The sequence below is a fragment of the Lithobates pipiens genome, unplaced genomic scaffold (genome assembly GCF_037356315.1).
Source record: "Lithobates pipiens isolate NorthernLeopardFrog02 unplaced genomic scaffold, aLitPip1_a1.2 Scaffold_7, whole genome shotgun sequence".
In the NCBI taxonomy this organism is placed as follows: Eukaryota; Metazoa; Chordata; class Amphibia; order Anura; family Ranidae; genus Lithobates; species Lithobates pipiens.
The window spans coordinates 2,659,824-2,686,833 of NW_027507892.1; the positions used below are offsets into that span (position 1 = coordinate 2,659,824).

General features: G+C 42.9%; 1 protein-coding gene across 8 annotated transcripts in view; it reads right to left on the reverse strand.

Annotated features, from left to right (window-relative positions):
- Positions 1-27,010, reverse strand: part of LOC143959302 (myocyte-specific enhancer factor 2A homolog) — a 282,757-nt gene that overhangs the window by 152,265 nt on the left and 103,482 nt on the right. For all 8 annotated transcript variants that reach the window (XM_077467986.1, XM_077467990.1, XM_077467991.1 and 5 more), the window contains exon 2: positions 11,487-11,681. In XM_077467986.1, the coding sequence (XP_077324112.1) occupies positions 11,487-11,540 (54 nt within the window). In that variant the 5' untranslated portion in view covers positions 11,541-11,681. The remainder of the gene's footprint in view (positions 1-11,486; positions 11,682-27,010) is intronic.

A 27,010-nucleotide genomic window follows, 5' to 3' on the forward strand; every position in this document is an offset into this window, starting at 1 on the left:
GTCGCTTCGGGGGCTTCCATCTCTGGTAAGTTATTCATAATGAGCTAGTATGCTATGCATACTAGCTCATTATGCCTTTGCCTTGCAGGGTCTATTTTATTTTTTGTATTTTTTTCGCTTTACTTCCTCTTTTTAAATGTTCTATTAGTCTGGTGGGCTGAGTCACCTACTGGCTTTGTATAATGCTTACCATAGTTCCAAGCACTCTTTTTACCCATTTGGGGATTTAAGGGTTTGTCTACTTCAATTGTACCATGTTATAAAAACCCTGTGTGTCAGCAGTTTTAAAAAATTTGACTTCAATAAAAAACTAAATTATGGGAGCTGGGATTGCTAAAGGCAATAATGGGTCACAGGTCTTCTGCCAAAAGAGATTCTATAAATTCAGATCAAAGATAAAGACGTGTTAAAAAGTAAGTACACCCCATGGGGGGGGGGGAGATATATATATATATATATATATATATATATATATATATTTAACATTTAAAACAGGCAAACCATGCCTAGAGATAAAGGTGATATACTTGAATGATCAACACATTAAAATGGACACAATGAGGTAGCCAATCCGCTTCTAACTTCAGCTTGTTCAATTAATCCTTGAAGTCCTCGTTCATGCTGAACAGAGCTATGAAATCGTACGCGTTCAGCTGAACTTGCACGTTTTTAAATTGACATTTCAGTCTGACTTCCGGGGGCGATTTGAGGGACATCTGTGTGGACTGCACAGATGTCTATTGAAATTGCCCCCAAAGTCGCCAAAAGCAGCGAAAAAAACTACTTTTGGGAATCAGTGTGGCGCCGCAAAGTCGGCGTTGTGCCGATGCTGGCAATGGGCTCAGATTTGGCGTGCGATTTGACATGTCAAATCGGGCCAATGTGAACGTGAGCTAAAACCTGAAAGCCAATTGGTTTCTTTAACCACTTAACAACCGCCCATTGCCGATTAACGGCATCAGGGCGGTTGTTTAACTCTAAGAGGCCGTTAATTAACGGCCTCCCAGAATTCTGCTCTCGCGCGCCCCCTGGGGCGCGCACACGAGAGCATCCGTGACCGCTGGGTCCAGTGGACCCGGCGCATCACGAATCACGGTAAACGGCCGCTCATCGCGGCCGTTTACCACGTGAACGCTCCATCAAATGACGGAGTGATCACTTGTAAACAAGCCGGCGTCATGTTATGACGCCGGTTCCTCCCTCCCCCTCTCTGTACCGATCGGTACAGCGGAGGGGGAAGAGATCGGTGTCAGCAGCGATGTGGGCTGCATCTGCAGTGCCCACATCGCTGCTCACCGAAAATTAACCCCTCAAATCCCTGCAAATACTCTGCATTACTCTGCAATTCCCTGCAAATACTCTGCATTACTCTGCAATTCCCTGCAAATACTCTGCATTACTCTGCAATGCCCTGCAAATACTCTGCAATGCCCTGCAAATACTCTGCAATGCCCTGCAAATACTCTGCAATGCCCTGCAAATACTCTGCAATGCCCTGCAAATACTCTGCAATGCCCTGCAAATACTCTGCAATGCCCTGCAAATACTCTGCAATGCCCTGCAAATACTCTGCAATGCCCTGCAAATACTCTGCATTGCCCTGCAAATACTCTGCATTGCCCTGCAAATACTCTGCATTGCCCTGCAACACTCCGCAATGCCCTGCAACACTCCGCAATGCCCTGCAACACTCCGCAATGCCCTGCAACACTCCGCAATGCCCTGCAACACTCCGCAATGCCCTGCAACACTCCGCAATGCCCTGCAACACTCCGCAACGCTCTGCAACACTCCGCAACGCTCTGCAATACCCTGCAACACTCTGCAACACCCGCCAATACCCTGCAACACTCTGCAATGCTCTGCAACCCCCGCCGATACCCTGCAACACTCTGCAATGCTCTGCAACCCCCGCCGATACCCTGCAACACTCTGCAATGCTCTGCAACCCCCGCCGATACCCTGCAACACTCTGCAATGCTCTGCAACACCCGCCAATACCCTGCAACACTCTGCAATGCTCTGCAACACCCGCCAATACCCTGCAATGCTCTGCAACACCATGCTCTGAGATACCCAGCCATAGTCGGTGATACCCTGCAATACCCAGCCATAGACATCTCCCGCCGCCCTCCGCCCTCCGGTGCTTCTACCGAATCGCTAATACGATCAAAGCCAGAATCTTTTTTTTTTTCAGGCTTCCCAGCTTAGAGGTGAGATGCGGGGTCTTATTGACCCCACATCTCACTGTAAAGAGGACCTGTCATGCCATATTCCTATTACAAGGGATGTTTACATTCCTTGTAATAGGAATAAAAGTGATCAAAAAAATTATTTTTGGGGAAAAAAATGTCAAACTAAAATAAATAAAGTAAAATGAACAATAAAAAAAAATGTTTTTTTTAAAGCGCCCCTGTCCCCATGTGCTCGCATGCAGAAGCGAACGCATGCGTAAGTCCCGCCCACATATGAAAACGGTGTTCAAACCACACATGTGAGGTATCGCTGCGAACGTTAGAGCGAGAGAAATAATTCTAGCCCTAGACCTCCTCTGTAACTCAAAACATATAACCAGTAAAAAAAATGTAAATCGTCGCCTATGGGGATTTTTAAGTAGCGACGTTTGCCGCCATTCCACGAGCGTGTGCAATTTTGAAGAGTGACATATTAGGTATCTATTTACTCAGCGTAACTTCATCTTTCACATTATGCAAAAATTGGGCTAACTTTACTGTGTTTTTTTTTTTTTTAAGCACAAAACAGTTTTTTTTCCAAAAAAAAGCATTCGAAAAATTACTGCGCAAATACCGTGCGAGATAAAAAGTTGCAAAGACCACCATTGTATTCTCCAGGGTGTTTGCTAAAAAAACATATATAATATTTTGGAGTTCTATGTAATTTTCTAGCAAATAAATTATGATTTTTACATGTAGGAGAGAAATGTCAGAATTGTCCTGGGTGCTCCAGAACACCTGATGGCGCTCCATGCATGTTGGGCCTCTGTATGTGGCCACGCTGTGTAAAAGTCTCACACATGTGGTATCACCATACTCGGGAGTAATAGCAGAATGTGTTTTGGGGTGTAATTTGTGGTATGCATATGCTGTGTGTGAGAAATAAACTGATAATATGACAATTTTGGGAAAAAAAAAAAAAAGTAAAAAGAATCTTGATTTTGCAAAGAATTGTGGGAAAAAATGACAACTTCAAAAAACTCATCATGCCTCTTACTAAATACCTTGGAATGTCTTTCCAAAAAGGGGTCATTTGGGGGGTATTTGTACTTTTCTGGCATGTTAGGGTCTCAAGAATTGAAATAGGCCGTCAGTCCTTCAGGTGTGATCAATTTTCAGATATTGGCACCACAGCTTGTGGACTCTATAACCTTCACAAAGACCAAATAATATCCACCAATTTGTACTTATTTTTACCAAAGATATGTAGTAGTATAAATTTTGGCCAAAATTTATGAAGAAAAAATTACTAATCTGCTAAATTTTCTAACAGAAACAAAGAAAAATTCGTTTTTTTACAGAATTTTCGGTATTTTTTCTTTTATAGCACAAAAAAAAAAAAAAAACCAGCGGTGATTAAATACCACCAAAAGAAAGCTCTATTTGTGTGAAAAAAAGGACAAAAATTTCATATAGGTCCAGTGTTGCATGACTGAGTAATTGTCATTCAAAATGCGAGAGCACCGAAAGCTGAAAATTGGTCTGGTTATTAAGGGTGTTTAAGTGCCCAGTGGTCAAGTGGTTAAAGAGCTGCACCAGATTTTTCACTTTCCAGTTTTAGTAAATAATTCCTAATGTAATGTATTCATTCCCTCAATCAAAAAAAAAAAATCAATCAAAAAAGGTAGATTTTTTTTTTTTCAATGGAAAAAAGTATACCCCTACACTTATGAATACTTCATATCTTTAGAACCTCCTTGGGGATTATTCAGGTAGATATTACTAAAACCTCAGATATCTTCGGGTCTGAGGTTCTCTTTGCTATTGCTGTGTGTGCCATGCCATGATCAAAATGTCCTCACAAAGAAGGTTACGGATGCCTACGAGTCTGGCAAGGGATTTAACCACTTGTCGACTGCCCTAGAGCAGTTTTACTACTACAGGGTGGAATCTGTATGCATATATAAAACGTGATCACGCACATCCAGGTATCAGGCACGATTGCGTGCCCGCGGTGGCCCGCTCCCACTGTGATTATGGACCTGATGTCCGCCAGCACCCAACGATCATTTTTAATTTTATTTATTTATTTTTACACAGGCAGAGCACGCATTCTTGCCTATGTAAACAAGGCAGATTGCCGTTCTGTCAATAGGGAAGGCATGGATCTATGGCTTCCCTTCTAACCACAGTGCACAAACACTGGCTAGGCACACAGCCAGTGTCAATAGGACAGCACTGAGTATTAGGAGTATTAGTAGTAGTGAATATTAGCGAGTATTAGAGATTCCCAAAAAAGTGTCAGTGTCCAATTTTTCTGCCGCAATATCGCCGTCCCGCTATAAGTCGCTAATCGCTGCCATTACTAGTAAAAAAAATTTTAAAATGACATAAAAATAACCCATAGTTTGTAGACACTAGCTTTTGCACAAACCAATCAATATACATATGATCGATATATATTTTTTTTTAACCAAAACGATGTAGTAGAATACACTTTGCCCAAAAATGAAGAAATTGGATAGTAAAAAATGTAAAGGGGATTTGGGACTTTTAGATGAAGCAATTGTATAGTATAGACAAACTGTAAATTAATGATATTTAAATATTTATTAAATTGAAGACATTCATCTAGAATCATAAAGAATATAATTTATTTCATATACATTTATACTGCACATAAGGCCTGAACATCATGAGTAAGATAATATAATCAAAACGATATAAGATCAAAGTCAAATAAATAAATAAATAAAAAAGGAGAAAATAATACTGAAAAATGTATAATTGCTATGGCGAGAAAATGCCACAGCGACAGATCCAAAACTGGCATATGCACCCACAGGACCTATACAGATCTATTGACTAATCTAAGGACCATATCATGAAATGTTGATAAAAGCTGGGTAGGGATCAATCCATATGGAATACAACTGTGTCATCAAATATAGCTCGACGCGTTTCGTGGATTTTTCCACTCGTCAGGAGCAAATGTACCAGAGATTCCTATAAAAGTATATAAGATATGTCAATATATAAAATACAAATTATACCAGATATTATATGTCAATAGATGGCTCACTAAACACACTCACCAACCCAAACCGTATACGCAGCGCATGGTGACCTGAAGAAATTGGATGTTTTACAATTTTTTATTGGATATCTTTTAGAGCAGAAAGTTAAAAAAAAAATTCAGAGGTGATCAAACAACACCAAAAGAAAGCTCTATTTGTGTGTGTGTGTGTGTGTGTGTGTGTGTGTGTGTGTGTGTGTGTGTGTGTGTGTGTGTGTGTGTGTGTGGGGGGGGGGGGGGGGGGGGGCGAACATTAGTATACAGCGTCGCACGACCGTGCAATTGTCAGTTAAAGTAACGCAGTGCCGTATCGCACAGAATGCCCTGGTCATAAAGTGGGGTAAATCTTACAGAGCTGAAGTGGTTTAAAAGCTTGTCAAGCTATTAGAAATCACTCCACTGTAAGGAAAAGGAAAGTAATATACAAGTGGCATCGATTACTAGTGACAAGTCCTATTTTTTTCCCAGGACCGGCCGGTTCAGCCCAAGTGTTGGCCATTTGATGCTAAAACAAGTCTCCAAGACCTCCGAAAATGTCATCGTGGGATCTGCAGGTAACCCCTGCTGGAGATGGAGTCACAGTGCATTTATCTACAATCAGAATGAGATTGCACAAACTGAACCTGCATGGGAGGTGTGCCAGGGAAAAAAGCCTTTTCTTTCCATAACGGCAAGACTAGTTTGCTTTTGAACACATAGACAAAGACCAAGCCTCTTGGAGCAATGTGCAGTGGACAAGACAGTAGTTCGACTACAGTGGACATGTTCAGTGCAAACTAAAGACAGCATTTCTGGAAACAATCTCATACCAACTGTGAAGCATGGTGGAGAACATGTGGTTTGGGGTTGCTTTGCGCTTCATTCATTCATTCAGCTATGGATTCTGCACCATTTTAACCACTTGCTTGCTGGCCACCTAAATCCCCCTCCTGTCCAGACCAATTTTTAGCACGGTCATTCTTTGGACAACAATTGTGCGGTCATACAACACTGTACCCAGATTACATTTTTGTAATTTTTCTTTTGGTGGTATTTGATCACCTCTGGGTTTTTTAGTTTTTATAAAAAAAATTTTTTTTAAAAAGACTGAATTTAAAAAAATAAATAAATCAAAACCGTTCTATATTTTTTTAAATAAATTTTGCTAATTTTTCTCCTTCATTAATGTACGCTGATGAGGCTACACTGATGGGCACCGATAAGCTGCACTGATAAGGCGGCACTGAGATGTGGCACTGAGGGGCATTGATAGGTGGCAGTGATGGGCACTGATCGGCACTGGTAGGCAACACCGATAGGTGGCACTGATTGGCAACCACTGGTGGGCAGTGATAGTGGCACTCATGATAGGTGCCATTGATAGGTGGCACAGATTGGTAGGCACTGTGGGCACATACGAGACAGCTTCGGCTCTCCCTGCTCGGGACCAATGTCCCTTCAACAAAAGTCGTTGGTTGGCGAATTTTTCTCCTTGTGCTGTCAGCGTGAGAGGAAAAAAAAAAAAAAAAGCGATTACCGATCCTCTGTTTAAATCACGTGATCCAGCTGTCATTGGCCTACAGCTAATCACGTGGTAAGGGGTCAGGATTGACCCCTTACTCCAATCTGTGATCACCCGAGTCTCATTGACTCGGGTGATCACAGCATGCATCCTGCAGGGGGGCCTGGCCAGCTTGCAAAGAGGAGGATGTCTATTGATGCCCTCCCGGCAAAGCAGATCCGTGATGTAGCCATCATTCGGCTATAGCGCGGATCTGAGGGAGTTAAAGTGTCCTTGATTAGGAAGCAAGGCCATCTGTCTAAAAGTTTAGGTTAAATTATCATTAACCCCTTCCCGCCGACTGTACGCATATATGCGGCCTCACAGAAGTGGATCTTTTTTACGTAGGGGCGCATATATGTGTATCCCTCTTTGTGCTGAGAGCGTGCCACACAGCATGCTCCCAGTAGGTAGACCGGGCTCTCGTACCAACGATCGAAACCTAGGGACTCCCGAGTTCCAGGTCACCTGATCGCTCCCGCCCCCTGTGTTTACTTCCTCTTCTGAAGAGAAAGATACATTGCATCATTTGTTTCCATAGGCAATACACAGAGGCCCAGAGAAACTTCATACATACAGAAGTACACATTGGTTTTTTTTTTACTAGAGCTAGATCAGTGCAAAATCAGGCTCACTTCTGTATAGAAACCAATCAGCTTCCAGGTTTTATTGCCAAAGTTTCATTGAAGAAGCGGAGGTTAGACGCAGATTGGTTTCTATGCAGAAGTGAGCCAGATTTTCCACCCTCCAGCTGTAGTAAATAAACCCTACTTTACTTGGGTCTTTTTTCAACCTCACCTACTATGTAACTATGCACAACATACAGGGATAAATAATGTAATACTGACATAAAAGAAAGGTAGTTTGTACCACCCCAGAAGAAATTTGGACTTTAAATTGGCAAAGACACTAGAAATTGATTTAAAAAAATCTGGATTTATTATACATGTAGATTCTATAAAAAAAAAAAAAAAAAATCAAAAATAAAATCATCTAAGCACGAGGATTGTGAGAGCAGACATTGACAAAGACATGAATACCATAAAAGATTTAAAAAAAAAAAAGCACAAAGATATATATTATCTTGCAATAAATTGTATGATCTATCTCTATCTCTATCTCTATCTCTCTCTATCTTTATATATATATATAAAAATATCCCTCCATTGTCCGGTAGCACTTTCCATTATCCAACAGCTGGGATAAGTTCTAGCAGTACCCAACGCGTTTCAGGTTTTAAATTCCTTTCCCTTCATCAGGGGTAATTATATAGGGGGATTTGTATTCAAAAGTAGGGTGAGTGGCATCATATTCAAGCAAAGGTGGTGATATTGCACCAAGAGATGGCGCTGTCAGAGGATGGCCCCTGAAAAGGTTTGGATTAAACCTGGATGGTTCGAATATTGGGCCACCCCATGGGGAGGATATATAGTCCTAAACCCTCCCAATGGTGAATTTAAGCGAGTATAGATATCAGGCTTCCAGTCATGAACAAAAGGATCTCGCAGTATCAATAGATTCAGGATTCAAATCAAAATCCTCCATTAGTAGTATGACTGCAATAAGAGATCCACGGTCGTTATTTTCCGACTGTGTTCAGGGGGTCCAAGAGACACACCATCCGTCATGACACGGTCCGTCGTAAAAGCAGCATAAAAACATAAAAGCGCACACACATAGGTTGGACTTGATGGATTTGTGTTTTTTTTTCAACCTCACCAACTATGTAACCCCCACTGTATCATAGCAAACAGGCAAAATCCAGGAGCAAGTGCATTAACCACTTCCGGACCGCCACACGCCAAAATGCGTCCTCACTCTGAAGAGGAATATCGTTGTTATGGCAGCAGCTAACTGCCATAACCCCGGTTATCCTCTTCTTCAGTCCGATTTCTGATCAGAGTGGTCTCTGCGGCGGATTCACCGCAAGATCACTTTTAAATCGGTGGCAGGAGAGGGGCCCTCCCTCCCGCCGCACTCCGGAGGCAATCGGATCTTCACCCTTGCTGGACATGGAGACGAGTGAGAGGAAGATGGCCCCCACCCGTTTCCATATCATTGCAGGGCGGAAGCGACGTCAAAACGTCACTTCCTCCCATAGATTTTAAAGGGCAATTAAAAAAAAAATTTTATAACACAATTTTTTTAATTATTTTTTTTATTGCATTTTTGACCCCAGATCTCATATTTAAGAGGTCCTGCCATGCTTTTTTTCTATTACAAAAAGGTATCATGTGTGGTTTGAATGGGCAAGAATGGGCATTTCATAGGAGGTAAGTATAGGAAATGGAGAGGGGACACATTGCCAATTTGAAGCAGCATTTGAGCCACAGTGGAGAAGGAGACGCAGGAAGGAGCCAAAGCTGCTAGATGGTGCAAGTGCGGGGCTGGTGGGGGGACGGACGGGCGACCGACGGACTGACCAGGGGGGTGGCAATGGGCGTCTTGTCTGCCCCCCCCCCCCCAAATATACATAATGCCAAAAGAGTTAGGGCCCTTTCACATGTACGTGTCCGTGTACGGGGTCCGCTTTGCTCAGCAGGGGATCGCTCCATTGATCCTTGCTGAGCAGGCAGATGACAGGTCTGTGTCTGCACACTGTGCTGGGATGGACCTGTCAGAGCGCCGCTCTCCTCTATGGGGGGATCGGATGAAGACGGACCATAGAGTCAGTTTTCATCGATCCCATAGATGGATGGAAAAATAGGGTTTTCCTCCGTCACACTTTAGCGGGTCGGACGTCAGCGGGCATGTCACCACTGACATCTGTCGCTCCACAGACCTGTATAGAGCGTCCGCTCAGGTCCGCCTGAAACACTGTCCGTGTGAAAGGGGCCTTATGATTGTTTTACATAAAATATCTAAATTTTATTCCCTATTCAAGTAAAAATTTACACAATAAAATGATACATTTTTGGATCTTTTCTCCTCCAAAATTTCTAGTTGATATACAAGTACATTTATTGTAGGGAATGGAGATTGAATATGTGTTAAAAACAAATAAAACTGTTTTGATGCGGGTTTATATGCAGCTCTATTATTTTTAGGACATGATCGTAAAATGACATATTGGATTCAACCATCTCCTGAAATGAACGCTGTTTCAAACCCAGAGTCAAGAGGCTAGTCCAACATGTACTTACCTGCTTATAACTGTCATGTTGTTCATATCTAAATAATATACACTATATTGTCAAAAGTATTGGGGCACCTGCCTACACACACACACACACACACACACACACACACACACACACACACACACACAACTTTAAAGGGGTTGTAAAAGTTCGCGTTTTTTCACCGTTCACCTGCTGCGCTCGCCCCTCATCTCTTCGCCGCTCAGCCTGGACGTTGATTGGATAGAGTGGATGGATTGAAAACAGCACAGCCATTGGCTCCCGCTGCTGGCTATCACATCCAATGATGTGGCGCGCCGGTGGGGGGGCGAGTGATACAGTGAGTGGCTATAGCCTTTGGCTATATCACGGGAGCACACCCGCAAGAACTAACCACAATGCGAGAACGCTCGCATGAAGGTGCTTAGTTCTTGCGGGGAGGAGCCGAGAAAGCCGCCGAGGTACCCCAGAAGACCAGGTTCGGGGGCCACTCTGTGCAAAACAAGCTGCCCAGTGGAGGTAAGTATAACAGGTTTGTTATTTTTATTTTTTAATTACCTTTACAACCCCTTTAATGGCATCCCAGTCTTAGTCCGTAGGGTTCAATATTGAGTTGGCCCACTCTTTTGAGCTATAACAGCTTCAACTCTTCTGGGAAGGCCGTCCACAAGGTTTAGAAGTGTGTCTATGGGAAGGTTTGACCATTCTTCCAGAAGCGCATTCGTGAGGTCAGGCACTGATGTTGGACAAGAAGGCCTGGCTCACAGTCTCCATTCTCATTCATCCCAAAGGTGTTCTATTGGGTTGAAGTCAGGACTCCAGAAACTCGCTCATCCATATCTTTGGTGGAGGGGGGATTATGGTGTGGGGCTGGTTTTCAGGGATTGGGCTTGGCCCCTTAGCTCCAGTGAAGGGAACTTTTAAGGTGTCAGCCTGGTCCTGGGGGACACTTCCATCTTTGTCCGATCTTCCGTCCACATTCTGTCTCTTTGGCTTCTTGAATAGTTAGGCCATAATGACATTACTTGCGGGCATTCCCACGGGAGTCACATAACCACAGCACAGCGAGGGTGCTGTAAATGTGGTCTGAGCTGCGCATGCATGGCTCAGATTACATTACCGTTAACAGCCTCTGAGAGGCATTTATGACAAAAGAGACCACCAGGGTCTGTCTTCTGTTATAAAAATCCTGCCTGTCAACCGTTTAAAAAAAAATGACATTAATAAAAAGAAACTTGTGCAAAAAATGAAAAATACAGGAGCTGGGGTTGCTAAGGCAATAAGAGGGTCAGAGGTCACCTGAAGTCTTACAACTGCTGGCCGGCCAACTGCCTGACTTCACACAGTCTCCAACCCCGGAGTCTGCAGCATGTACAGACAGGCAGCTGATAGCCAGCAAATGTCAAATTTAAGCTGGCCCTTTGGCTGGCAAGTCTGTTTGGCCAACGTTCTGATTTCTGCGTTGTTCCATTTGGAACTGTCTCTCTAACATCCAAGCAACCAGCTATTCTGAAGAAGAAAAAAGACTGACCACAGCGAAAGACATTCACACAGCCAATGTGTTTTGCATTCAGTACCTGTCTATTCCGTTCATCCATTATCCGGGTAATCTGTATCTTCTTCCGCCCCATTGTCACTTCCTTTCCCTTTTACAATCCAGAATAAAAGTTACAATCCAAAAATGTCCGTCTCCCGAATACTAACGCATGGTCAGCAGCTTTCTGTAATTGCTTTTCCGTGCAGCCCCAGGCTTTAATTTCTTGGCCAAAAACCTGAAAGAACAACATGGACATGTTAAGCAAACAAGTTGTGCAGATACACAAATAATAAATGAAGAATCTGTTTATAATCCAAACAGAAACGGTCACAATGAGCACTTTGTAGCAATATTGCGCTCATTTTACATGAAAAACAGCAACCATTATACCTTGCACTACACCGACTTCTGTAAAATTAAATCTGATTGGCTGGCAAAGGTTGCTGTACTATGTACATTGATCTTTTCAGTGGTACTGAGGAAGCCTACATCTGTAATGAATGCATGTCTCTGGAAAAAATATTTTAAATTTATTTAAAGGTACTTATATAGCGCCATTAAAAGACGTAGCGCTTTACAGATACATTGTAAATTCATATCAGTCCCTGCCCTCAAGGAGCTTACAATTTAAGGATACACACACACACATACATACAAAATATGTGTGCATTATTTTTAATATATATATATATATATATATATATATATATATATATATATATTTTAGAGCTGCACGATTCTGGCTAAAATGAGAATCATGATTTTTTTTTTTGCTTTGAAATAGATCACGATTCTCACGGCGTAACATCATCTTTCACAATAAAATTTAAAAAAAAAAATTGTGCTAACTTTACTGTTTCTTTTTTTTTTTTTTTTATTCATTGAAGTGAATTTCTTCCCAAAAAATTGCATTTGAAAGACCGCTGGGCAAATACAGTGTGACATAAAATATTTCAGCAATTGCCATTTTATTCCCTAGGGTCTCTGCTAATATATATATATATGTTTGGGGGGTTCCAAGTAATTTTCTAGCAAAAATTCTTGATTAACTTAAAAAAGAAGTGTCAGAAAAAGATTTAGACTTTAAGTGGTTAAACTTCCTGCATTTACATTGTTGAAAACTTGGCAGTCTGCCCAGATTATTTATTTACACAGTCCTATTCCTTTGATCTAAGAAGGAAGTTTAGTTACAATGTTGCAAGTTAAAAAAAACTTGGCAGACTGCCCCATGTTTTCCTTTTGACAGCTGAGTGAGCAGATAGTTTCTCCACTTGTTTATATGAAAGAATCGCAACCTCTGCAGGAGAGATGTCAGAGGGGGTGAATCGAGATCATGATTTTTTTAATGATTAATTGTGCAGCTCTAATATATAGATATATATAAAAAGTGTGTGTATATATATGTATGTATGTGTATATATATATATATATATATATATATATATATATATATATATATATATATATATATATATATATAAACACACACACACACACACACACACACTCTTTTTATTATACAGTTAAGGCATTTGTATTGTTTTACCACTTTCGGGAATACAGTCAGTGATGCAGATAGAAGGCACTTCCATTTGCAGGAGAAATCAGCCAGCCAGCGACATATCTTGCTGAAAAGCAGGGCGCGCTTGTTGGCTTGAAGGACACAGAATATTCTAGATGGCTTGGAAAGGGTACTCTATTTCTGCATCATTAAAGGCCCTTTAAAGTCTATATGGAGATTTAGGACCCATTCACACCAGAAACTGTGCGTTTTTGCATGCACCTTGTCATGCATTCGATGCATGTTTTTATGCATGTTTGCAATGCGTTTACAATGCCTTATCTCCTAAGCATGTGTCTGTCCAGATCACTTCTTTCTTTGGGTATTTATTAGCATTGTGATGTGTTGCAGCTTGCTATACTTTGTTTCCACTGTGAAAATTTACCCTGGCAATAATTTCCAACAAATGCACTTTAAAAAAAAATAAAAATAAAATAAATGATGGTATTCACAATCTGTAATGGACTAGAAAAATTATAATGAGGTGCTTGACTCCTCTTTATAAGGGGTCTGAAACTTTTTCCACCTCAAGGCCTGGTTCACCCCTATGCAGGTTGCAGTTTACATATACCAGGTGCATTTTGTGTTTTTCAATACATGTTTTTGATCCAATGAAGTCTATGCAACCAAAAACCAGAAAAAAGTCCCCGGACCTTTCCATAAAAAGCATAAATGTGAACGTGACCCGTAGGAAACCACGTTAAATGGACTGTAGTGTGTTTCTGCAAAACTGAAAACGCACTAAAAAATGCATAGGTGTGAACCAGGCCTAAGTGCCAAGTGTACAAGCATTAGACAACCAGCATGCCACTGATCAATAGTTCACAGTACATCTCAGATCAGCCCCAATTCCTGCACCTTCAGCCCTCGGGTCAGCCCCACACTTCCTGCACCTTCAGCCCTCGGGTCAGCCCCACACTTCCTGCACCTTCAGCCCTCGGGTCAGCCCCACACTTCCTGCACCTTCAGCCCTCGGGTCAGCCCCACACTTCCTGCACCTTCAGCCCTCGGGTCAGCCCCACACTTCCTGCACCTTCAGCCCTCGGGTCAGCCCCACACTTCCTGCACCTTCAGCCCTCGGGTCAGCCCCACACTTCCTGCACCTTCAGCCCTCGGGTCAGCCCCACTTCCTGCACCTTCAGCCCTCGGGTCAGCCCCACTTCCTGCACCTTCAGCCCTCGGGTCAGCCCCAAACAAATCCAGCAACTTTAGAGCTCAGATCAGTCCTATTTCCAGCACCTTCAGAGCCCAGATCAGCCCGAATTCCCACACATTCAGAGCTCAGATAAGCCCAAATTCCCACGCATTCCAACCTGAGAACAACCACAATTAATGCACTTTTAGACCTTGGACTTGGAGTCCCAGTTCCTTCAGAGGTCATATTAGCTGGTACTGGGAGGAGGGCCAACACTTAAATGTCAGTGACATCAGGCATGCCAATCTGAAACATCATGGAGCTGGGTGAGCCGTGGGTGCAGAGAGGCAAACCAGGCTTTGTAAATCTAGAAAGTCTAGTAAGCAATCAATTAAAGTGTTTGGCAGTAGTGCAATGTTTGTAAGTAGCAGGGGCTATGCAAAAGTTCCACAAATAAATGACGGTGTCCTCCCTGACATGTGTGCCTTAGGCAGGGGCGGACTGACAACTCATGGGGCCCCCAGGCAATAGGAGATTATGGGGCCCCCAGGCAGAGATTATGGGGCCACACAGTATACAAAAATATACACAGTATACAATCACACAGTATACACAGACATATACACACAGTATACACAGACATGTTTCTATTTGCTGAGAAGGTACTGGAGAGGTGGGGCAGCTATAATCTCTGGATTTTTAGACCAAAAGGATGTCGGTAAGGGACATTTCAGAGACAGATGTAAAAAGACAGATTTTTACATACTGTCCCTGGTTTTACTAAGGCTGGCAACCCTGATGGGGCCCCCTAGTGGCCCGGGGCCCTCGGGCAGTGTCCGAGTGGCTGAATGGTCAGTCCGCCCCTGGCCTTAGGGTGCCTATCTATGAGCTATATATTAGTCAAAAACATGGTTCCAACAGTTTTATACTTCTAAACAAGAAGATGCATATACTCTATCACAGGCCTTGCAATCCGACTACATATCTGGGCCAGCAGGAAGATCCTGTTCCATAAACGAAAATCAGGTCCTGAACAAGATTGCTGTCAGATATGAGTGCAAAAATACAATGGCCCCAACGCTACAGAACCAACAGCTGAGAAACATTAAGCAGAAAAACATCCAAACCAAGTTATGAGGTACTGCTGACCCATCAGATAGGGGTGTTGCTACCAAAAGACATCATCCCATTCAAGATCAGATGACGGAACCCACGGAATTAGGAGTTACAGTACTCTGCACAATCTTAGATGCATTAGCCTTGACTTTATGGTTCCCTTGGAAAGAAAGCTTCAATTTGCTTCTTTCCTTTTCTTCGTATAGACAGCAAAATGTCTACAAAGCAAGCCCCCGGGAATTCCAAGTCTAGGGCCGGGGTGTCAAACTCAATTTCATCACGGGTCGCATCAACATTATGGTTACCCTCAAAAGGGTTAGTTGCATCTGTAAGACTACATAAAAGTTTCTACTCATTACTATAATAAATGATTGCTGCGGCTGCACAGAGGCGCAGGATCTATAGGAGGAGTTTTGTCCTCCTCTCTGTTGGCAACTTCTGACACAAGGTGGTGTCAGAAGCGAGGGGAGCGGTGTAGTTGCAGGTGAGGTGTGAAGGCCTGGCAGGCCCGATTCTGCCCACGGGTCTTGTGTTTGACACATGTGGTCCAGGGGGTTGCAGCAGAGGTTGCATTACTTACAGGACTCCCTGCTCCAGTACGGTTATCCTCTTTCCGAATGTCTGGGCTGTGAGTAGAGACTCGGGATCACGTACATCGCATGGTTATTTACTCTGTACATGGTTGAGGGAGGAGCGAGACCATGGCTGGGGGCAGCTTACAGAGGAGGTTGGGGTGGACAGGTCAGACGGCTTGAGAGGGCCTGCTGGAGTGAGAAGTCTCTACACGACTCTGGTCCGGCCGCACCTGGAGTATGCCGTACAGTTCTGGGCACCAGTCCTCAGGAAGGATGTACTGGAAATGGAACGAGTACAAAGAAGGGCAACAAAGCTGATAAAGGGTCTGGAGAATATTAGTTATGAGGAAAGGTTGTGAGCACTAAACTTATTCTCTCTGGAGAAGAGACTCTTGAGAGGGGATATCATTTCAATATACAAATACCGGACTGGTGACCCCACAATAGGGATATAACTTTTGCGGAAGGGAGTTTAACAAGACTCGTGGCCACTCATTAAAAATTACAAGAATAGAAGTTTAACATTAACCACTTGCTTACTGGGCACTTCAACCCTCCTCCTGCCCAGACCAATTTTCAACTTTCGGCGATGATGCAATTTAAATGACAAATTGCGCTGTCATACAACACTGTACCCAAATAAAATTTTTATCATTTTTTTCCCCCCACAAATAAAGCTTTCTTTTGGTGGTATTTAATCACAGCTAAACAAAAAAAGATGGAAAATTTTGTGAGAAAAAAAATGTTTAATAGTTTGTTATAAAATTTGCAAACAGGTAATTTTTCTGCTTCATTGATATGCGCTGATGAGGTGGCACTGGTGGGCACTGATAGGCTGCACTGATGGGCACCAATAGGCACAGTTTCAACACTGTTCTTCTGGCACGGATTGTGGGCACTGACAGGTGGCACTGTGGGCACTGATGGGTGGTGCTGGTGGGCACTGGTAAGCAGCACTGTTGCCTACTGCTAGGGGGCACTTGTAGGGGGCACAGGTGGGCATTGAGGAGCAGACAGCAGCTTGCAGTGATCGGGATTAATGTCCCTCTCACTGCCGAAGGTGATCGGCTTTTTTTTTCCCCCTCGCACTGTCAGCGCGAGGAGAAAAAATATCAGATTACCGGCTGTGTTGACATCACATGATCAGCTGTCATTGGCTAACAGCTGATCACGTGATAAGGGGTCGGGATCAACCCCTTACTCCGATCTGTGATCCAGCGAGTCTCAGACTCATTGATCACAGGGGGCGCGCAGGGCGCTCATGCAAGGGACGACGTCAATAGACATAGCCCCAGCAATGCAGGTGCGCGCTGTAGCCGTCATTCGGCTATAGCGCGGATCTCAAGTGGTTAAACTACATAGAGGGTTCTTTACTGTAAGAGCGGCAAGGATGTAGAATCCCCTTTCAAAGGCGGTGGTCTCAGAAGGGGGGGGGGGGGGGGTATCGATAGTTTCAAGAAGATATTACATAAACACCTGAACAACCGCAACATACAGGTATATACAATGTAATACTGACATATAATCACACACAGGTTGAACTTAAAGAGGAAGTAAACGCTGATGGGTTTACTTCCTCTTTCATTCCCTGCAAAGGCAAAGCATAATGGACTACTATGCATTGCATAGTAGTTCATTATGTGTCACTTACCTGACACAGGAGCCAGCGAAGTCACTGCTGTCCCCTGTAGTCCGGTACATCCATCTTCTCGGTGGGGTCTCGCAGCTCCGCCGCTGTCATTCGGCGAAGCAGCGATGACGTCACTCCCTCGCATGCGCACGGGAGCCGACACGCGCGGCATCTTCGTCGTTGACGATGCTGCGCTCAGTGCGGTGCCTCTCTTTGGCCAAATATCTCCTAAACCGTGTAAGTTTAGGAGATATTTCTTGGACCTACAGGTAAGCCTTAATCTAGGCTTACCTGTAGGTCAAAGTGTGTTGTAAGAGTTTACAACCACTTTAATGGACTTGTGTCTTTTTTTTGACCTCATGTACTATGTAAGGCAAGTTATACAGCCTCTTCTGCAACCGTCTACAGTTAACCGGTGCAGTGTGGGGTTCCCCTCTGCCAAGGTCTTTTTTTTGTGCCCAAAGTTGGGTTTTCGATTGTGCCGAAACTAATACATGTGCAAAGACCTCAACTCCTGGGTCTTGATCCTGAATTCTACTTTGTGTCCTCCCTGTACATCAATATAGCGACAGCACAAGAAATTCCAGAATAAAATGAGCGAGACAGCAGGTTAAAAAACAAGAATAGGAACAAGTTAAAAGCAATTACTGCCATATTGAAAATAAACTGAATGTAGGCATAAAAACAATAGGCAGCAATAAACACTGGCATGTATCCCTACAAAGAACAAATTAAAAGCTGCCACAGGGCCTGCTGTGCTATTCCATCTACTTTTAACTAAAGTCATACTGAAAATTATAACGAAAAGAAAAGAAAAAAAAAATCTTTCAGCAACAAAAACAATGAGAGATTATTACTTAGAGTCCATTCACACAGGAGCAACTTTGGATCCGACTTGAAGTCGCCCCAAGTTGCCTCAAGTCGCGCAACATGATAAAATCAATGTAAGTGAATGAGAGCCGTCTTAATGTACACTACTGAAGTTGCTCCGACTTCAGAAAAGGTTCCTGTACTACTTCAATCCGACTTCTAGGCAACTTGTACCCATTGATTTCAATAGAAGTTGCCTCCAAGTCTGATCTCCTGTCTTAACTGAAGCAACTTTCCAGGAAGTAAAAATAGTTTTCTAGGCAAACCCCTCCCTCCCACAGAGCTGATTATTATGTGATTGGCCACTGGTAAAGTCCCCTGTCCTGGAAGCAACTTCAAGTTGCCTTGTAAGTTGCCTCAAGTCGTGCTGTGATTCATACTCAAGTCGTGTCCAAGTTGCCTCCCAAAGTCTCGCTCAAAGTCGTGTTGCCCCTGTGTGAATGGACCCTAATTCATAACATGCATGTGTGATGAATCTTGGATAAAACTGTATGGCACTTGTTGACCAGAGGAAACAAAGCTGTGACCTACATTCTCTCTCATAAGCATGCATCTGGGTAACAGTCATCAATCTGGATTTTACTGCGAATAGTGCCGCTGACTATTGAGAAATCTGGGCCTGATCACAGCTGGAGGTACCTGGAGCTAGCTCTGTGACTTTGCCTCTCTTCATAGGACGATGCTTTGAGGTAGCCCCAAAGTAGAAGCAGGAAGCAAAAAAAAAGTGACATCCTCCATGAGCTCATTTGCATGTTGCTGCTAAGAATTATTTATCATGCAAAGTGTCTGATGTTTAGCAGACTGTAAGCAGATGTAAAGCTGCGGGAGACATGTGGCCGGTGTCTGGGGAGAATTTATTCTACATAGCACTTGTCTTAACTGTTTGAGAACATCAGACAAGCTCACTTTCCCATTGCCAGGGCCTGGTGACCTCGCCGTGTCATCCCACGCCAGATCAAGTTCAGCAACAGCATGACCATTACCTATGGAAATCACTTGTTTCAGCTAGGTTTCTCTAAGCCCTTGTACACACGGTCGGACATTCTGACAACCAAATCGGTTGGATTTTGTCCGACGGATTTTGTCCGAAACTGTTCCATACACACGGTCGGACAAAGTTGTCGGAAAATCCGATCGTGCAGAACGTGATGACGTAATTTTGTTACGATGGGACTACGTTCAGGCTAGTAGCCAATAGCTTTGGTCTAGGAATTTGATCATCCAACTTTAAGCCCTTGTACACACGGTTGGAGAATTCGTCGGAATGTGTCCTATCGGACCGTGTTGTCGGATAATCCGACTGTGTGTGGTATGCGTCAGACTGATTCAGTTGGAATATCCGTCGGACTCAATTTTCCAACTTGTTGGAAATATTTTCCGACCAACTGGTTCGATCGGACATACTCCGATCATGTGTAGAGAATTTTGATTGGACCAAGTGCCACGCATGCTCAGATCAAATTCCTACACCAAAGTTATTGGCTACTAGCCTGAACGTAGTCCCATCGTAACGAAATTACGTCATCACGTTCTGAATGATCGGATTTTTCGACAACTTAGTCCGACCGTGTGTATGCAACAGTTTTCGGACAAGATCCGACAAACAAAATCCGACGGACAAATTCCAACGTATTTGGTTGTCGAAATCTCCAACCGTGTGTACAGGGGCTAAGAGTCCACTCACACAGGGGCAACTTTGGATCAGACTTGAAGTCATCCCAAGTTGCCTCAAGTCGCGCAACATGATAAAATCAATGTAAGTGAATGAGAACCGTCTTAATGTACACTACTGAAGTCGCCTCGACTTCAGAAAAGGTTCCTGTACTACTTCAATCCGACTTCGAGGCAACTTGTACCCATTGATTTCAATGGAGGTCGCCTCCAAGTCTGATCCCCCATCTTAACTGAAGCAACTTTCCAGGAAGTAAAAATATAGTTTTCTAGGCAAACCCCTCCCTCCCACAGAGCTGATTATTATGCGATTGGCCACTGGCAAAGTCCCCTGTCCTGGAGGCAACGTCAAGTTGCCTTGTAAGTTGCCTCAAGTCGTGCTGCAATTCATACTCAAGTCGTGTCCAAGTTGCCTCCCAAAGCCTCGCTGGAAGTCGCGTTGCCCCTGTGTGAATGGACTCTCACCTGCAAGATTCCTAGCCAAGGGTGGGCAGTGTCTACAAGTCTGCGGATTCTAGGAAACAAGACCACTCACTGTATTGTGTATTGCTATCATTGTTGCCAAAACACCCAACTATAACCTACAAGATTCAGGGCCAAGGGTGGGCAGTCTACCAGTCCGCAGATACCACGAAACAAGATCCAGCATGCCATACCAACCATTAAAGCGGAAGTAAACCCATCGATCTAACAGTTTGAAAAAACAGTTACATTCCTGGCATGCCGGAAATGTTAACTGTCACATTGGTTGTGCTCTCAATCAAACTGTCAAACCATCCAATGGCTGAAGTCATAACTGATCACATGTGCAGCTTCATGGCAGTTAAAGATTAAAGGAAGGTCAAGATGGCAGCTTCCTTGGCTGAAAACAATAGGAGGGTTTACTTCCACTTTAAGGAAGCTCTCCAAATGCTGCAGGAATACTTCTAGCCCATGACTTCTGTACCCTCTCAACGGTTACATCATAGCATATAGGGTGGTCAAATGCCACGTTAGTCTACCTTAAAGCAAAGAGCTGCAGAATAATAGCAGCGCTACACAAAAATAAATAAATAAAATAAATCAAACAAACAGAAGGTTAGGACAGCACAAGGCTAAACCCTGCTTAGTCAGCTCATTACGTGGTTTAGAATAAGACGACAAACAACCATAAACAGGCGAAAAACCTCTCGTTTTCTAAAGCTCAAACTTGACTCGCTTCACAAGAACCCCGCTCCTTGTTAGATTCCAAAGCATTGCTGAGAAATTGTCAAGCTTTCTACTCACAGCCATGCCAGTTTTCACACATACAATAACAAGCCAATTAACAGCCCCACAGTTTTGTTGCTGACAAAATCCCATTGAAAATGGAGAAAATCTTCCAAGCACTAAATTACTTTAGCGGGTACATGATAAGGGGTAAAATGTAACACTTCGCTTAATATGACATCATCAGCAGACTGTGACACATTAAAGAGACAACGGCAGAAAAAGACTTCTCCAACGGTCGGGATTAGGAGGCACATGATAAAAAATAAATAAAGCAGACTATAGGAACACACTTGATTCAGTTAACCTTACAAAGAACACATCATTTCACAATATGGCACTAATGTCTAGGAAAAGCTGTCACCCTTCTGAATACATTGTGTAACTATGATACACATTATCTCACAAAAGTAAGTACACCCCTCACATTTTTGTAAATATTTTATTCTATCTTTTCATGTGATAACACTGAAGAAATGACACTTTTCTACAATGTAAAGCAGCGAGTGTACAGCTTGTATAACACTGTAAGGGCTAGTTTATACTTGCTTCAAAACAAGGCTTTGGACAGGCTTTGTTAACCACATGCCAACCGCCTCATAGAGATGTACGTCGGCAGAATGGCACAGGCAGGCAAATGACGTACCTGTACGACCCCTTTAAATTTGCCTCCTATTGGGCGCGAGCTCGCCTGTGGGTCCTGGGAACTCTATGTTCACCGGCGGGCCGCGATTGCGGTGTGGAAAGGCAGAACGGTGAGAGGCCTATGTAAACAAGGCATTTCCCTGTTCTGCCTAGCAACATGATAGATCATTGCTCCCTGTGAAATGCCATAAATCAATCCCCGATTTTAAAAAAATGGAGTATGGCTGGTGAATCCTCAATATGCAAGGCACCTCATCCCAATTTTTGTTGAAAATTTAAGAGAGAGGGGATTATAGCGGTGCCAAAAAATATAATCCTTACGTAAAAGGTTCCTTTAACTTTATTTCATGCATTAATAAAAAACGCAGACATAAATTTCATATACATACATGAGTGCGTAGACAAAAACACCTATACTATATATTTTCTTGTGTTGTTTTTGTCTACGCATACACCCATGTATGTATAGGAAATTTATGTCTGCGTTTTTTTTTTATTAATGAATGAAATAAAAGTAAAAGAACCTTTTACGTATTTTTTGTAAGGATTATATTTTTTGGCACCGTTATAACCCCCTCTCCCCATCTGTACCTAAATCTATCCCCCATTTTGTAGACGCTATAACTTTTGTACAAACCACTCAATATACGCTTATTGCAATTTTTTGTTAACCAAAAATATGTAAAAGAATACATATTGGCCTAAACTGAGGAAAAAAAAATATGTTTGTTTTTTTTTTTCTTTTTTTTTTCAATGTAGATATTATAGCAAAAAAGTACAAAATATTGTGTTTTTCAAAATTGTTGCTCTTTTTTTGGTTTATAGCGCAAAAAAATAAAAAAACTGCAGAGGTGATCAAATACCACCAAAAGAAAGCTCTATTTGTAGGGAAAAAAGGACATCAATTTTGTTTGGGAGCAATGTCGCACAACCGCGTAATTGTCAGTTAAAGGGACGCAGTGCCGTATCGCAAAAAATGGCCTGGTCAGGAAGGGGGTAAATTCTTCCAGGGCTGAAATGGTTAATCTCTGTAGGCCAGTCACTTCACTGGGGATATGTAAAATGTTTACAGCCACTTTTTGGATTCCAGTATGGGCACGGTCCTATGCGTACACATGAAGCAGGCGTCATAACGGACGTCAGGGGGGTAATATTTGAAGTTGCAGCTGTTTTTGGAAGATGATACCCAAAACCGTCTACTCCTCACTTCGCCCCTTCGGTCTCTTCGACAAATCAGTATGGAATTTCATACCACTTCCTAAAGCCTCGTTCAGATGGCAACAGCCCTTGCTGCCCCTCTGAAAAGCTATCAGCAATAGATAACTTTCAGAGGGCAGTTGACAGGTGGCTGGGAGGTGATATGTTGCCTCTTCACCACCTGTGTTGAACCCGTGTTCGAAAAGGCGAACTGCGACGGGGACTTAATGCAAAAAACACAAGAGTTTACAAACCATTTAAGGTGAAAAAACACCCGGCAGTCACCGCCCCCCCCCCCCCCCATTTTACTTACCTGAACTCCTTCAGTCGGCTGGGAAGCGTCGTCTCGCTCTCTCCACAGGCTCCCAACTCTTTATTGGATAGATAGATAGCTGCGCAGCCATTGGCTCCCGCTGCTGGCAATCAAATCCAATGACGTGGGTGCTGGGGCAGAGTCCTGCATTCAGCCTCTATGGATGCCGAACGCTGGACTCGGGAGTGCACCCGCAAGGTAATCCCCTGGGAGAGCGCTTCTCCTAGGGGGTCATCTCATGTGGGGAGGTGCCGCCCGGGACCCCAGAAGAGCAGGTTCACAAAATGAGCTGCAAGCGGAGGTAAGTATATGTTTGTTATTAAAAAAATAATAATAATTTACCCTTACAATCACTTTAAAGCAGAGTTTGGCCCCCCCCGGTCTGATTTGGCCCAGTGCGCCAATTTTTTTTAAAAAAAGTCAGCAGCTACAGATACTGTGTCTGCTGACTTTTAGGGTACTTTTGTTTTTAGGCATCCAGCGGTGTTCTCACCCAGGCCGATTCTTGAATTGGCTCTCGGGTGCTGCCACCACCATCTTGGCTAAGAGAAACTGGCAGTGACGCCTTGCAGCCAGTTTCCTACAGGTGTGAATGCACAAATCGCACTGCGCTTTCTCAACAGGCTCGCTGTGGGGGGGGGGGGGGGGAATAAGGCAAACTGTGCTGGAAATGGGAGCGAGTACCTGTCAAAACCAGGTACCTGCTCCCTGCCAAAATGCATGTTCGTGCGTGTTTTTCAGCTGTGATGCTTCCATGTTTAAAACGCAATGTTTTTCCTGTTGTATTCTAGAAGTCTAGACTTGGTTTTCTCTATTCCAGAGCACCTCAAACTATCTCCTCCATGCCCCTGAAGAAGGGATTTAGCCTGAATTTCCTGAAACGCTTTGGGACACAGGAGAAGTGCTTTTTTTTCCTCATATTATATATGGATATCATGTACTACTTTGTGTTTGGTGTTGTCTCAGACCGTTGTAATCTTACTGTCTAAAAACGGTGTCTTCAAAAGCTCGCCCTTAAAGTCCCATAGTATCAGGGGGTACTTATGCTCTTTAAATATACAATATATTTGGGATGGTGGCAACAACAAAATTTAGTTTTTTATCCTCCATAATGGTTCCCTCTTGATAATTCATGCTCCCCACCAAAAGGTGCCAAGTGTGGCAGCGGAGGGCGGAGATAAACGGAGCTTTCCCTCGTGGAAGGAGCTCCTCTTTACTAATCCCATTCCTCGTTGAAGTTCTTCCTCCCATTTACATATCTCCAGTGCAAGTAAAAGAGCACAATTTTCACAAAAAGCTAAAAGCTAGGTTTGTACAATTCGTTTCGTAACGAATCTAAATTCGGCCGAATTTTGCATCTTTCGGACATTCCGATGCATCCGAATGTCCAAATAAAAAAATAACGAATTACAACGAGTACGAAAGAAATATAACGAATTAATTCGACATGATTCGGTAATTCTTTAAAGATCTAATGAAACAAAAGGTCAGCTCAAAGTAAATCTTATAGTCCAATCAGCCAATTGATTTTTTGCTGGAGGTTGGATTACTGGCAAAGTGCATTCCCGAGAACTGAGTTAGAAGGGTGTTGTATTGTATTTGAGCCGAAGTACTAAATGGATTTCAACATGATTCGAAATTATTTCAACCGCATTCGAAATTATTTCAACCGCATTCGAAATTATTTCAACCGCATTCGAAATTATTTCAACCGCATTCGAAATTATTTTGTGACCTGACTTTAGGGCCATGTATCTCGGGGTTACTTGGTGCTAGAAACTCCAAATTTGGATATGTTGTAGAGCTAGTACTATTGTGTGAGCATACCAAATTTAGAGTTTCTAGCACCAAGTGATCCCGAGATACGTGGCCCCAATTTCGGGTCACAAAATGTCAAGCACTTTTCTGCAGCAGAGAATGACATTTTGCGACCCGATTTTGGGGCCACATATCTCGGGGTCACTTATAGCTAGAAACCCCATGCAAACACAATAGTACTAGCGCTACAACATCTCCAAATTTTGGGTTTCTAGCACCAAGTGCCCCTGAGATACATGGCCCTAAACTCGGGTCACAAAATATTTTCGAATGCGGTTGAAATAATTTCGAATCATGTTGAAATCATTTCGAATCCGGTAGAAATATTTTCGAATTTGGTTGAAATATTTTTGAATGTGGCCGATTTTTCGAATTCTGTAGAAAACTAAACGAAATCCGAAAACGAATTTAAGGAAGTTAACGAATATAACTAAACGAAATGAATGAATTAACGAATTAAAACGAAACGAAACTAAACAAATTTTTTCCTTTTGCACATGTCTACTAAAAGCCTGACAGAAGTGTAGATAGAGAGCGGACAATATCTGTCATCAGGTATTTCTGTGCATGGAAACGGATTAGAAGATAGCAACCTGCCTCCGACCCTCCTTCCTGTAGCTAGGGCAGCCTAGAACATCTAGAACATGCAAGTGACCAACAGTCTGTCTTCTCAGGCAGTGGTCATCAACCTTGTCCTCAGGGCCCACTAACAGGCCAGGTTTTATGTATTACCTTGGGGAGATGCAGACTAGAATACTACAATCACTGAGCAGCAAATGATATCACCTGTGGTGTATTTCAGTTATCTTGCAAACCTGGCCTGTTAGTGTGCCCAGAGGACAGGGTTGATGACCACTGTTCTAGGGTATAAGACGGTTCTACGATCAGACTCTATGATCAGACATTACGCCCACATCAACCTAGCATCAGTCAATAGTTGGCCAATTTTGTAATAAAGTTTATTTCTATTGCACGGAACTGAAAGTAAATAAATACCACTCTCCAGACAAGCTAAAAAGTTCCATCGCTTACACAGCAGGTCCAAGCTGTTGGAGCCGCCAGTGAAAGTGGAAAGTGGAAGCCAACAGAAAGTCTATTCTTAGAGTTGAACCTCTTGTTCTGCCCACACATCCACATCCATGACACTGCTCTTTCGTTTCTGTTTTCACAACCCACCACATTGTCTTCCAGCACCCACCTAACATACAACCAGTTTCCACCTACCGCACACGCTTACTCATTCAATTCCAACACTGGTAAGTGGGCGACACAAACTCAACACACCTTCTAGCAAACAGAAAACCTCAGGATAGGAAAAGTTGTTAGGTCTTCTACCATTCAGTTCCTTTGACCCAAGTCAGTTTGGGTGGCAAAAAAAAATTAAAAACGCAAAATTTTTTTTTTAATTACACTACATAAAGGAGGTTTAAAGCGGTTAAAAATTAAATTATTATTAAACCCAAAAACAAAAAAAATTGCTATATTGCGGCTTATCAATCTTATTGCTGTAATACTGGAAACATCCATTTCCAGCAGCTTTCAGCCTCAACAATCCGTTTCCTATTTTTCGGCTTTCAAATTAACAGATGATCAAGAATGGGGTTGAAATCAAATCAAAAATACCGTTTAACAGGAGACGTTTTTCCTTTATTTTATTTTTATTTTTTTCAACAATTTCAAGTTTTTGGTTACTCAAAAATAAAAAACAAATGAAACCGTGAGCGGAAGGTTGCTGTGGTTAATGGCTGGTACACTACACACGATTAAGTTATTGGACGAACGATC